This window comes from Lynx canadensis, chromosome B4 (assembly GCF_007474595.2).
Source record: "Lynx canadensis isolate LIC74 chromosome B4, mLynCan4.pri.v2, whole genome shotgun sequence".
In the NCBI taxonomy this organism is placed as follows: Eukaryota; Metazoa; Chordata; class Mammalia; order Carnivora; family Felidae; genus Lynx; species Lynx canadensis.
In genome coordinates, this window is record NC_044309.1 from 15,671,260 (window position 1) to 15,686,684 (window position 15,425).

The 15,425-nt window shown below is 39.9% G+C and overlaps 1 protein-coding gene across 1 annotated transcript in view; it reads right to left on the reverse strand.

Moving 5' to 3' along the window:
* Positions 1–15,425, reverse strand: part of CUBN (cubilin) — a 277,621-nt gene that overhangs the window by 23,238 nt on the left and 238,958 nt on the right. The window contains exon 60 of the mRNA XM_030320462.1: positions 519–727. Coding sequence (XP_030176322.1) covers positions 519–727 — 209 coding nt within the window. The remainder of the gene's footprint in view (positions 1–518; positions 728–15,425) is intronic.

The window sequence follows — 15,425 nt, forward strand, 5'->3', positions numbered from 1 at the left end:
CAAAGCGTTGTAGAATACACTGACTGATACTAATTAGACGGTTTAATCTGAAGTCATCTAGCCTGATGGGTACAGTAACTTAATATTAACGAGTCAGCAAAAATTCAGCTTCCTTTTAATGGGATTTCAGAACTAAGTTATTTTCTACATCTAAAGGTCATATGGACAGTAAAGATACAAACTTTATTCTAGGATTTGCCAAAGGTCTTTTGAGTGTCTCTTTCCATACAACCCACCTTTCCACTGATCATCTCTCAACAAAGCATGAATGAAGAGGGAATCTTAAAGCTAATGTTATAAGCCACATGCAATTTCTGGCTCATCCATCCAGATTAAAGATTAACTTGAGATGAAGATAGGACATCTGTAATAATAAATGTTATATCATTGAAGAATATGTCATTTTAACCACTAGCAGTACTCAACATTTCATGACTTCCTCCTGAATGGTGCCAACTGGCATGTATCATATTAAAGTCCGGGTTAGAAGACTCTGTTAAGAAATACAATGGCCTTACCTTTACATAATCATATATGCATCTTTGTGCACTACTTGGTGCCTCCAGAGCAAATGTTTTGAAGGTGAGTTTAACCACTTTGTTTACAGGTGCAACTATGAACCATACACAGTTTAAATTCTTGTCATATCTTCCATTGGAGTCAGCATCAGGAGAGGCAAAGGTATCGCTTGAACCTGTCAGATAACCACCACATCCTTGCTGAGGCCCTGTGTTAAAAACAAAGACACATCACTACGCAGACCAAAGGGAATAGATCTTAAATTTTACAGGGAGGGTTTTAAAAATCATATAGTTTCTAGTTCGGTCACACGTGCATGGACATTATCAGATGGTGCCCGGAGCTTCAGGTGGACGCTATCAGATGGCTTGTGCGGGTGTTGTTCCCACCGTATTAGCTTTTTTGTTCCATATTTCCTTTCTGCTCCTATCACCGACACTTTAGTCCCCGCCTAGTCACCTAGAAAAGTGGGGAATTGTATTTAGTTTTATGGGCATTTCGAGAACTGTGGATGGGATTTATTGAAGTTTTTCCTATCCTTGAAAAAAATCCAAAAAAAAAATCCAATTTTATAGAAAATAAAGTATTTTGCATAACAAAACCTGTGGAAAGCATGACCATATTTTACTTTTATGTTCTGCGTTTATGAACCCTATCAGATGGAAAACTGAATTTATGAAGAATTTGCCTAGCACTCCAAGAAAACTGGTTCTCAAGAAACCTTTTACTAAATAATCTGCCAGAAAGAGGCTGAGGGGCATCTCATCTAACACTATCTAACACATACTAACACTAACACATCTAACACTACTAACACTCATCTAACACACATCTAACACTAAGGTCCAGTTTATATTAAAACACACTACATATGTGATTTTTATTCCAAAAAGAAAGGGAAACTGAAAAGGAACTTAATTGGGAAAAAAAAGTCCACTTTGAAATTCATGATAAAAATACAAAAGACAGATAAAGAATACTCTCAAGATGACAGAAAGTTCTACTACAAAAAAATATAGAACGACATTATCAGAACATAGGACTTGGTTTTGTCCATTTCACAGTCCAAGGCAATTACTTCAAAAGTGACGTCAGAAGAGAGTAAAAGGAAGACAAAGTTATTGACGATTTTGAAACCGTGCACATGAGCTAAATTCAAAACAACCCTAGTAGGAATTGGGATTAAGTGGTCCAAAATAATGTTCATAAAGCTTACATTCTGCACAAATATAGATCGTTATTAGTTCCAAAGTTGAATCTCACTGACCCTGGCCTTTCATTTATCCATCTCATTGTATTTATTGATCTGTTAACAGGGAAAGGATTGCTTTCGACATCAGGGGGCACTAATATTTTGGACTTGGAGCTCGGCAGGAAGTGGAAACACAGCAGCCCTCCTGAAATGAGGAGGGTATCAGTTGTGCAGTGTTTCTCAGTACAGGTGCATTATTTAGTAGGTCAGGCTGCCCTGTCCAGAGCTTCTAAGTCAGGTAAAATGATAGATTATTTGCACAGTCAGATGTTTCCTAGAGTTGAAATGCACCCAAAGGCCCAATCCCTGATAAACCCATAGATGGTATCTAGGACAAAATTATTCTGAAAAGAAAGCAATGCCCAGGGCTGAACTGCATATTGCTAATGATTCTGCTCACGTGAAACAGGCCCACAAACTAAAGAAAGAGCTGGAATTTGCACAGCTTTTGTATCCAATGCGGACTGACTGTTACTTAAGAAAACCACTTAACCTGGGTGCCTGGGTGGCTCAGTCGGTTAAGCGTCCCCCTTTGGCTCAGGTCACGAACCACGGTTTGTGAGTTCGAGCCCCGCGTTGGGCTCTGTGCTGACAGCTCAGAGCCTGGAACCTGCTTCAGATTCTGTGTCCCCCTGTCTCTCTGTCCCTCCCCTGCTCATGTTCTGTCTCTCTCTCTCTCTCAAAAATAAATAAACATCAACAAAGGAAAAAGAAAACCACTTAACCTGACTGACACGCAAAACAGGGAAGAACAACTTCCCCTAACCGGGAAGAGTTAGGGTATTAATGAACTGACAAATGTCATTAATAGTCAAAAGAAATATTGTTTTAATAGTCAAAAGAAACATATTCAACATTGAGGGGGGGGGGAATAAATGGTAGTCCAACAGCAGTGACAAGACAGATAAATGACGATAATACAATTCAGAAAATAATAGGCGCCTTATAAGAGGCAGGAAAGTCTTGTGAGTTCTGCAGGAAGGGAGAGACTACTTCAGGCTGTGAAGGATGTAGAACGTCCAAGAAAGAGGTGACATTTGATTTGGGTCTTGAAGGATAAACAGGACAAGACCGTGTGGAAATGGGATTGGTATTGGCACTTCTAGGTTCCTTCAGAACTTCACAACCAAAGGCGAAGTGTACAAGGATTTGGATTATATGCATGGGAAAGCATGGTTCTGTTAGTAACAACGATAGAGTCCATGAAGGAGAATAACACGACTGGGAAACAGGACTCGCTGTTCTGGAGAGGGGGGCCTCAGCTGTCAAGTTCATTGAGTTTGACCTTGAGAACCGTGTGCATTCTGTGCATAATGGGGATGCACTTGAAAGGTTTTTGATTAGAAGAGTGGGAGGGTCAGAATGCACTTTCTAATCACATCTGATGGAAACCCTATCTGGTGGTAGCATCTCACGCAAAGGAGCAGGACGGATGGAGGAAGATAAGACCAGGAGAGAGGACACGCCAATGGCATGGGCTGGGGAGAAGAAGGGTGTAACACGTGGAGGTTTGTATGTGGGAAACTGGTGTTGCTGGGCTTTATTCTGTTCCTGCGTCAGCTTTAAAAATTAACTGTTATTTTTTAAAAGCTCCAACTGTCTTAGTACCCCTTGTGTATTCATTGTTACTAACGGATTAATAAGGGCAAAATGACGACTGTACTTGGGCGGAGTGGGGGCTCTTATACACACTTAATATTCAGCAGTACTGGTGCCCCCAGGACTAAGGTCATAAGACAGACACACCCCCCCTCCAGGGAACCCAAAAGCAAACACACAAAATTCCTTGGTGTGGGCTGTCACAGACTGACTGATCGAATGGATGATTCTTAACTCTTTAGCCTCTCTCTTTGCAGTTCATTAGAATGGACAGGGTTTACTTCTCTGTGCTCTGATGTGAGGCTTGGCCAAGTGACTTAAGAATATTAATGGGCTGGAAGTAGGAAGGGGTCTGAAGTGGGCTTTGTGGTTTTTGGCTGGTGCTCCTGTGCGACATCCACCGGGAGCTCACGCCCTAGGTAGCTTCTGGTGAAAGACAAAGCGGGGTCACATAGAGCAGACTTGAACGCGCCCTGAAATAGAAAGCCAAGTGCCGTCCTTCTGCGGCCTGGAACAGGCAGACGACGAGTCTGCTGAGCCCCAAGTGACAACAATAAATGCTGTGGGGATAAGCGCTGAATTTGGGTGATTTGTTATGCAGCGTCGCTGTGGCAATAGCCGACCAAAACACACAAAAAGCTGGTTCGAGTTATTAAACTGTAATAGAGTGCATTGCTTAATTCACAGAATATACACAGGATTTTAAAAAAGGAGGATTAACACGGTCTTCAGACCATCCTGGCCAAAATAGTCAAATAACTGAAGTAAGCATAACATTATGTGAACGAATTCCATGATTCATACTATGTTTGAATAATATTATGTACTCAAATATACTATATTTGAGTAATACATTAATATGAGTGAGTATAATTGACATAAGTATAATATATGAGTAAACACCTTTCGGTGTTTGTTTGGTGAAGGAAATGGTTATAGTTGCCCTATCCCCCCACTTTAGTACTTAAACATGGTACAACTGTTCTGTGCTTCGGAGTGCTCCTCCTACAGCAAATGGAACCATAAATGTTTGTATTTGGGGAAACACAGAGAGAAATATTAACCAAGAAGGATCCCTTACCCAAAACGTGCTTTGCCACACTACCAGTTCTGTATTTCTTTCTTTTTTTTTTTTTTTTTAACATTTAATTATTACTGAGAGACAGAGCGTGAACAGGGGAGGGGCAGAGAGAGAGGGAGACACAGAATCGGAAACAGGCTCCAGGCTCCGAGCCGTCAGCCCAGAGCCCGACGCGGGGCTCGAACTCACGGACCGCGAGATCGTGACCTGAGCCGAAGTCGGACGCTTAAGCGACTGCGCCACCCAGGCGCCCCCCCCCCCCCCCCCCCCCAGTTCTGGATTTGTATAGTTCAGCAAAAACATGACATAACACGAAGAACTCTGTGACTGTGAAATAGTTTCATACACAAGAAATTAATATCTGTTTACTATATTCATATTTTTAAATCTCCCTGTCCTTTTTAACTAGTATCAACCCTTAACCTTGACATGTCGTTTAGCACCATAAATCCATCATCTTCCTTGTTACTACACACATTCTACCATCCAGCAAACTCTCATCCATCAGCACCCAGTTCATCAGTCATGTCCTGTCAGAAGCGCTCTATAACGACACTCCCTATGCCCGAGAACAAATGTCACTCCAACCGTCTTCTCCACATTGGAAACACTTCCTACAAAAGAGCTACTTCTTTAGAGAAAGAAAACGTTTGGCTACAGAAATAGTGGAAATACAAACCCATTGTAAGCAGTGAAATGTGGGTTGAGCTCTACTCAATTAAAAATCAGTAACCGAATCCTAAATTATTTCCCTCCAGGAAATTAAACCTCAGAATGAAGCTCAAGCCAGGATAAATCTGACAAAGCAAAATAGTTATATTATCTAAGACAAAACATCTTGAAGCCTTTAGTGGGGACAGATACATTTCTAAATAGTTATCATGAGGATTGACATTTTTGTGGCTGACGTTACATTGTGGCTGACATGCTATGGAGGTCTTCTGGATAGGATCTCTGCCTGCCCCTGGACGGCTACCACTTGGACACATGGCAAACGGGAAGCCATACTCACAGATAAAGACTGGCCTGACTTCAGGCATTTTCCTGTTCCCCAGTGAGCCAGCTGGGGCTTTAGCCGGTAGTTAAAGGAAGCAGATAGAAGCACAGGAAACAGAACACAAACCCTTTAAAGCTGGTGCTTCAGGGAAATGGGGGTGTACCAGATTAGCTTCCCTTCAACCACACAGGACACAGGGCTAGCGCTCCAGAATCCTTTCTTGGAATAAATCTCACTGTGATTTTCAAAGCTGCATTATTCAATTGCCCTAAAGCCATGAATTCATTTTTAAAAATGCAGCTAGGTTCCAGATGAATGTGTTTCATCTTTTTCTCTAAAAGCAGATTGGATTTATTTTTCTACCCCCCTAACCTCAAACAGGCATGAACTTTTAGGTATTATATTTATGTTATACTAGAAAAACAATTTGGTGGTTTTTGTAACACGAATTGTGTGTTTTTGTTTTCATTTGCTTGTGTTTGGTAACGTGACTCAGTTGGACTCATTGTAAAAATCCTAATTTGAGACCCAGCCTAATTTAATTTAGAATATGTACTTAGTCTGGTAATATTTGGGAAGCATAAAACTAAAATACTAAAAGAAGGGTAATTTCAGCAACTAATCAGTAGCTATAGTCACTAGAAAAAGAGTAATACAATGTATAACAAACTTAGGAGAATTTTATCATTATCTTTCTACTAATTTCACATTATTTAGATATTACTGAAAACACTTTATGTATGCATCATCAGTCTACGTGCATTTCATGAGAATTAGTCTCACTAACTTTGAAATTTTAAAAATGATTTGCTAAATCAAATATTCTGATCATATTATCATGTCAACTGTTGCAGGAAAGGATTTAGTACGATCCGACTTGCTTTCATGATAAAAACCCTCAGCAAACTAAGACTAGAAAGGAATTTTCTCAACTTGACACAAAGTATCTATAAAAATCTGCAACTAACATGATATTAATGGTGAGAAACTACATGTTTTCCTTGTAAGATCAGAAACAAGGCAAGGATACCTTGTTTTCATCACTCATGTTCTACATCATTTCGGAATTCTTGACAGTTAATAGGCAAGAAGAAATACATAGACAGACTGGAGAGGAAGAAATAAAATTGCCACTATTTTCAGATGTAGAACATCCCAAGGAATCTGCGTAAAAATTCAAAAACTAGTGAGTTCAGCAAGAACTCAAAAAACACGAACAATACATAATAGTCAGTCACATTTCTATATTTGAATAATAAACATATGGAAACCAAAATTAAAAATATGATTGCTCCAAAGAAAACTAAATCCTTAGGTATACACTTCATGAAACATACACAGGATCTATGTGCTGAAAATGACAAAATGATAAAAGAAATCGGAGGAGACCTAACTAAACGGAGGGACATACATGTTCACGGACTGGAAGACACAACATAGTAAAAATGTCAATTATTCCTAAATTGATGCACAGATTTAATGTAATTCTTATCAAACCCCCAGCAAGATCTTTCTGTTTCTATTTAAAAATGCTCACTTAAAAAAAAAACAACATGCTCATTTTAAAATTTAAATGGAAAACTATAGGCCCTTGAATATTTAAAATGATCTTGACAAAGAAGAATAAAGTTGTTCTCCACCTTATATCCCAAAGCATCACCAAAGGATCTGCCGATCAGTCTGTAGCTTCTGAAATGGCATGACCTACAACATTATACGTGTTTCTCCTTCTTCATAGAATGTTTTCCCAATGAATGCCTTTTCACCCTCCCAAGCTAGTACTATTTAAAGCTAAGATTTATTACATGCTAAATGAGTGCCAGGGAATTTTTTAGTCTAACCTTCACCACAACCTTATCTGGTAGTTATTATTAGCATGCCCATTTCAGAGATGAGGTAATCAAGATGTAGAGAGGAAAAGTGTCCAAGGCCAAACTTGTTGGGATGTACAAGAACTGAGTTTGCACCTAGGAAGTCTTGCTCCTGAGCTTACGCTCTTTTTTTTTTTTTTTATAATATTTTTTTAACATTTATTCGTTTTTGAGAGAAACAGAGCGCAAGTGGGGCTGGGGCAGAGAGGGAGACACAGAATCCAACACAGGCTCCAGGCTTTGAGCTGTCAGCACAGAGCCTGACGTGGAGCTTGAACCCACGAACCGTCATGTCCTGAGCCAAAATCGGATGCTTAACAGACTGAGCCTCCCAGGCGCCCCTAGAGCTTACACTGTTAACGATCACACTACAGCTCAGGGTTCACACTCTGTAATGCTTTCTCTAACAATCCTGTGTCCTTTTTACTCAACACCAAAGAAACACAGGTCCTTATTTCTGCCTCCACTGTCCTTGGCACATTCTTCTGTCAAAAAGCATTTATTATCCCAAATTTACAATTACTTACTCTTCTACTTTTTTAAAAAAATGTTTATTTTATTATTTTTGAGAGAGAGAGAAGAGAGAGAGAGAGAGATGGGGGAGGGGCAGAGAGAGAGAGAGACACAGAATTTCAAAGCAGGCTCCAGGCTCTGAGCTGTCAACATAGAGCCTGACGTGGGGCTTGAACTTACAAACCGTGAGATCATGACCTGAGCTGAAGTCGATGCTTTACCGAATGAGCCACCCAGGCCCCCCCCCCCCCAACTCCTCTACTTTAAAAAAACACAAAGCTTTATTTAATGAGAAAGAAAGAGAAAAAGAGAGAGAGAGAGAGAGAGCTCCTGTATGCACGAGCAGGGGAGGGGCAGAGAGGGAGAGAGGATCCCAAACAGGCTCCATGTTGTCAGCACAGAGCCTGATGCAGGGCTAGATCCCACACACCGTGAAATCATGACCTAAGGCAAAATCAAGAGTTGATACTTAACTGCTCCCAGGCACCTCCTAACTTGAATCAACCTCTCAAGAATACGGACCTTGTTCAGTTCATCTTTGTATTTGCAAGAGAAGTTCACTGCCTACACAGCAAGTAGCTGGTGAATACTTTTGAATAAACAATGAAGGAATGAATAGAAAATGTAAATAGTTATTAGGTGGATCTTCGCATCTATGCTGAGTTTACGAGGGGAATTCTTGGAATTAAACATATTTCTTGATTTATAGAGTTGCTATTATATTATAAACACGTATTCGATGTATACAAAACAACGTTTTTGTCCTATGTATTAACCTGTTTTTAAAGCTAACTTAGTTGATTTTTACGGCATATTTGATTGTCAAGAGACAATTAGCAGGATAACAATAAAACATCACTGAAAGATTTAAAACACCGCCTGAGCAGTGGAAAATGCCTCTGTAGCTAAAAATTTGCAATGATAAATCATGTTAGGTCTATTACTTAAGAAAATTTAATCTCTGAGCATTAGGTTTCAGCAAGCAGAGCAAATTTAATCATTTGTAAAACAGAGGATACGTGAATGTGCAAACTACACTATATAAAAGAAGTACGACTTACACCGAAAGAATGGCTATTAGCAAAAAGACGAGAAAGAATAAAGTATTGGCGAAGATACGGAGAAAAGGGAGGCTTCTTGCACTGTTGGTGGAAATGTAAACTGGTGTAGCCACTGTGAAAAACAGTACGGAGTTTCCTCCAAAAATTAAAAACAGAGCTACCCTATAGTCCACCAATTCCACTTTAGGTATTGATCTGAAGAAAATGAAAACAGTGATTTGAAAAGACACAGGCGCTCCCATGTTCATTGCGACATTATTTAAAACAGCCAAGTAATGGAAGCAAAAGAAATGTCCACAGATGGATGAATGCATAAAGATGAGCAATACACAGACAAAGATGCGCGCACACACACACACACACACACACACTGGAACATTACTCACTCATAAAAAAATGAAATCTTGCCATTTGCAACAATACGGATGGACCTAGAAGGTATTATGCTAAGTGAAATAAGTACAGACAGAGAAGGACAAATGCCATATGACTTCACTTATGGGTTGAATCTAAAAATCAAAATAAATATGGGGTGCCTGGGTGGCTCAGTCGGTTAAGCCGCTGACTTTGGCTCAGATCACGATCTCTCAGTCTGTGAGTTCAAGCCCCACGTCGTGCTCTGTGCTGACAGCTCAGAGCCTGGATCCTGCTTCGGATTGTGTGTCTCCCTCTCTTTCTGCCTCTCCCCCACTTGTGCTCTGTGTCTCCCTCTCTCTGTTCCTCCCCTGCTCCTGCTCTCTCTCTGTCTCTCAAAAATGAATAAATGTTAAAAAAAAAAACTTAAAAAATCAAAATAAATGACCAAATGAAACAAACAGACTCATAGATACAGAGAGCAAATGAATAGTTGCAGAAGTGAGGGGATTGGATGAAGTGGGTGAAGGGGACTAAGTGGTACAATCTTTCAGTTACAAAAAAAAAAGTTAGACATTGGGATGTGAAGCACAGCATAGGGAATACAGTCAATAATATTGTAACAACTTTGTATGGGGACAGATGGTAACTAGACTTACTGTGGTGACCATTTTGTAATGTATTAAATACTGAAACACTATGCTATACACCTGAAACTAATGCAATATTGTATGTCAATTGTTCTTCAATAAAATAATAACAGAAGGATGGCTTTATTTACTTAACATTGACAATTATAAAATCAAAGTCAGAAAAAATCTTTAAATGTTCTGTTTGGAGAGAGCAGGCTTAATAGCAAAGCACTATTTAACCGTCATAAAATAGATTGTAATATAAAGGAATTTACGGAATTCATAAAACCAGACAAAGTTTCCCAAAGCTTTTTAAAAAATCATTTAAATGGGGACATGGAACCATTTGGTTGTTCTTCCTGATACATTAGCTTGTGCACTGTGCTCGGGATATTTCAACTTTTGTTACTGTGGTGGAGACAAAATGGAGACAAGGATTACTTTCCCACTTCTGCTCAAGACTTGCTAAGTGACCCTGGCAAGTTACGTAATGTCTTTGTGACTTAGTTCCTCAATTCATAAACTCATCTTTATAAGAGTACCAATCAGGGCTAAACCATAAAAATACATGTCCAAATCACTTCATTTTGTCAGAATCCTGTGGTAAGGAATTTCACTAAATTGGAAGGCATAATTTGGGGCTAGAAGGTTTTATTTGTTACACAGAGATTTATTACCCTTACATTCCAATACAACTGTATTCCACATAACTGTGCTAATTCTTTATCAAAATGCCATGGAAAGCCAATAAAACAGATGTGACATTTACTTGTCAACATCAGAAGACAATGTTATTTTATGGCATATATTGTGATATTGTAGAATTATACTAATATAATATGTATTGTGAGCTATAATATGCATCTATTAAATGTATACTGCATATACATATGTTATATATTCATACATGATATTTCATGTAAACATTACTTATAATATAAACATTACAAATATACAGTATAAAATATATGACTATATATTTATTTATAAACTGTAAATACAGCCTAGTATAACAAAAATATAACTGTTTTAGAATATAAAATTATAATACAAATATTATATAATATTAATCTTATAATATAATATGATTGCTGTAGTTATACACACTGTTTATGTAATATAGCCTATGGGCTAATGTACTATTCGGGGCTCAGTACAAATTGGAATGCTGTTATTAGAAAGCAGGTGGCAGCAAGAAGACGAAAGCAGAGAAAAGTAGCTCAGTCTACCCCAAACAGGAATTAGAGACATGACCTGCCTGTCAGACAACTCACCCCAGAATCCCTCTTCGTCCCTGGCTATGTTTACTAACTGCCACAGAGCTGATGTGGATTGATTAGGAAAAAGGCAAATCTGGGAGACAATTACACCTGGTTCAAAGCTTGGCTTTGCCTCTTACAACACGTTGACCACAGACAAATAACTTAATCTCTTAACTTCCTATTTCTTCCTTTGTAAAATGGGACCGTCCCTGTCTTGTGGGCAGTTGTGTAGATTAGATGAGACTATCCAGGGAAAGCCCCTGTGTTACATCCAGAGCATAACGGATGCTCCGGGACAGGTGGCCACTGTCATCACGCCTTGGGAGTTTGTGATGTCTTCACTTGGGAGTGAGCGGAACATACAGCTCCTGCACATTAACAGATTTGTTTGTGTATAAAATGACAAGAAGAATACAGACCCATGGTCCTAGTGATGTTTTGTTTCTGAACTGATTTATAACCAAAGAATTTTTTTAAGTGTTTATTGCTGACCAGAGATAGTTTGCTTTTATGCTCCTGCAAACGCTACATCAAAGTCAAGCTGATCTGAGTAAGGATAATAATTATTATAGGGGATCTATGGTTACAAATAATGTAACTCAAAGCACCTGGTTTTGAGAACATCTGCGATGAGGCTGGGTTCCATTTTGAGAAGGGCTGATGTGGTTTAGGTTATGCAGAATAATTGCTTTCCAGGTCTTGTGCATCTGAATGTTTCCCAGTGTTATCTTATGGTTTACCACTAACTCAATTTTGTCACTCAGCTTGGTCTCCACAGCACCAACTGGTTTTATTTCCCCAGTGACAGCCCTACTCTTGGAGACCAGACACAGCAATCAGGTCATTGCAGAGGTGGGGGTGGGGGTGGGGGTGGGAGCACAGATTCTGATGTTGGAATACATTTTAATAAAAATCTTTCCTTTCCTTTTACTGACCTGGAATTTTACTCCTGTCTACTTGCTTTCATAAGGTTTTGGTGAACCAAGCATTGTTGTTTTCTTTATCGAAGCCCTGCATTCTCAGCTCAGCAAAAAAACCCTTCTCGGCAAAACCCACCAAGAAGAGATCACAGATAACCTTGGCTTTGACATCATCTCTCAAGGGAAGTCCAATCAACAGTGAAATTTAGAAGGCTTAACAAGGGCGGAAATAAGCTTAGTCTAATTTTCTACAAATGGGTGTACCATTTCAGCTCATCTCATTCTCAGACTTCATCAGAGGGAGCAAATGACATTAAAAGAACAGACAAACGCCAGTGCTTTCGAGTAATACCCTCATTATTGCTAAACTGAGAGTTACTAGAGCAATGATTTATAAAATTATTCAAGTTGTAACTCAATTCTCTTATTGTATTTGTACTTTTAAAAGTAATATGGTTTGGCAGCTTTTATCAGGCTGTCAGGAAGCACATGGAAACATACCCATATCAATATTTAGAGTTACTGGGTATACTTAAGTTTATTCTTTTATTGTTTAGCTACAGATTTTTAGAGTGCCTCTCAACGTCCAAACATAACACCAAAACTGTGAAACTAAGAAATAACTAGAAACCAGAGTCTGATTCTGACATGTTGTGATATTTTTCTCCATCTGTTTTGACTATATTTTCCATCTTTGGGGCTGCAACTCTCATTGCCTTTGTCAGTCTCCCTTTCCTTCTTCTCCTGTCCCCTCTTACAAACAAAGTCAAGTTCAGCTCCCTTGGCTCTCTCCCACTGCTCCTGGTGCCTTCTTTCAGCATGTTAGGGAGCCGTTTTCCACACGTTACGGCAGTGGGCAAAAATCCAGAGAGCAGACGCACATGACCCAAAGGTTGAGTGTCATCTAGAAGTCCTGATTCTCTTGGTATGAAAATGATCCAAGTTTCCACCCTGAGTCACAGCTGAACTGTATGAACCATGATTGGGAAGGAGGCGCATCTAGATACAATAATGTAGAGTGTATCATTTATATTACCTATAAGGTACTTGTTAAGGAGGCGCAATGTGCCCATTTATTCTTCAGAACAGTCAACCAGCCAATAGTGGTGGAGTACTATGCGCTAGACCTCTGCCAGGCATTAGCATTTAACCAGAATTTAGCTTTTGATTTCAGATATAGTTACAAAACAAACATTAGGGTTTGCTAGTTAGATTTCAGTGCAAAGTGAGTAAGAACAAACAAAAAGATCAAGGCACCCTGGAGCGGTCCTGTTGATGATAATGACCCCAGCTGTACACACACCTCTTCCCCACCTTGGAGATAGGGTGGGGAAGGTCACACAACCTTGCAGAAATCCAAGACCTCAACATTACTTTCTGATGACATAACAGCCTCTCTCTTTGACATCTAAGGAACTGTGCACAGGGATTAGCTACTTTATCCCCATCACATTCTTAAAAGAAAGAAAGTGATAACGTTTCAAACTTTTCTTTTTTCAGTGGATAAAAATGGAGGTCAAAAATGTTACAGGATCTTTCTAAAGCATCTTACCAGACAACGATGCAATGGAGCACTTATGTCATGGCCACCTGCTTTCCCGTCTATGGCTCTTCCCATCTGGGCACATTCCCATCTTGTGGAGTACGATTCATTTTGTCCTTGTTAAACATGCACTTTGGTATTTTTGCCATTGTCTCACAGCAAGGTCTGTGAACCTGACCGTATTGCCACCTGACTAGTTCTCCATATGGTGAACACCCCAGCTAGCGACCGGGAGTGGCCTCATCCTCAGCACGTGGGCTGTGGGTAATGGGGGGGGGGGGCTGGGAGCTTTAGTCATACATCCAGTGTTCACAGTCTTAGGGGAAGAGAACCTCTTGTCCCCAATCCTGTCATCTTCCCCAGGGTGACGTCTTTGTCCTTCTAGGACATGTCATCCTGAAGGGTCACTTTTTACTCTCTCCTGGGCTACTCGCTGAGCAAAATGCCTACCAACCTCACAGCTAATTAGGCCAGGGTCAGTTTTGACCCCAACATTTTGCTGAAGTGTTATAGAAGACATTACTTTAAAACACACATGAAAGTACCACGGCATTGCACAAGTAAATGTACTTTAAATCCCTGATCTAATCAAGTATCTAGAAGCCTGACGCCTAACGTGACAAGCATGTTGTGAGTAAGACTGACTGAGCAGCACCCTGGCATGAGACCGGGACAGTAAAAGGCAACAGGGGCCTTGATGGTTTAAAAATACATTTGCAAGCCTGAAATGCTTCACAGGACATACATGTGAGCACAGTCATGGCCAAAGCAGCCCCTGGTGGTCAAGGAGGGACAAAAACTCAACTGGCAGAAGTGAACAGACTATAGGGCACTTAAACATGTCAATTCTGCACTATATACAGCATTCCCATTTCAGCCAAACCCACAGGACTGATGGCTTTTGAAACTTGATAAGATCATCGATACCAGTGACAATCAGAGGAAAGCAATGCACGCTCTTGAGAAAACACTCAGATAATTTCAGAGTTGCACAGATCCCTTAAGCCCAGAATGATCCCTTTCCTGGTTATCTTCTTTCAGGATGAATTATTCATGGAATGCTGGGGTGCAGGGGGAGAGAGAGGAAGGCAGATTAATGTTACAGTTAGATGTGAGCCCCCATGAAGGACCTGCCTTCCTTTCTTTTTACCTTACGCCCTGTGCATTACAGGCCTGGAATACAGAAGGAAACTCCGTTTCCCTACACATTTAGTAATTGACACAAACTATAGGATATTTCCCCCAAATTTGTTCTGACCCATCAGCAATACAAACAAAGGAGTTCACCTTATGATCACAGACTTATACGAATGGGGCTCTTTACTGACCTCTGAAACGTTGAAGTAAATTACTGTCAAGTGTATAATGTAAATAGTGAATGTGCAAAACTCCAGTGCGTGACAAGATGAACAAAACTGGGATGTCAAAGGCTAAAATGGTCTCGTCTTTACAGCAATTATTTACTCTGTGAAAATACTGTTTTCCAGACTGACCCGCACATCCCCCGTCAAAAATTCAGTTGACTGTTGACTGTCGGGTCCACACAAGGCTCTTTCCCCTCTTTATGGAAAAGTGGGGTGGCTTTCGATGGGTGAGACAGATGTGAAAGGTGCAGCTTACTGGCTAGTTTTTTTGTTTTTTTGTTTTTTTTTTTTTTTAATGCAGATCTGTAACTAAAAGGTTCTATAAGCCCTAGAATTCAATCTAATGTTATTGCTCTTTCCCCCACTTCCTTACCACAAACAAACAAAAATCAAAATTGAAAAGTTATGCAGAGTGATCAGCAAGCTCACCTGTGTGGTCTTGAAAGTTTTGTGAGAC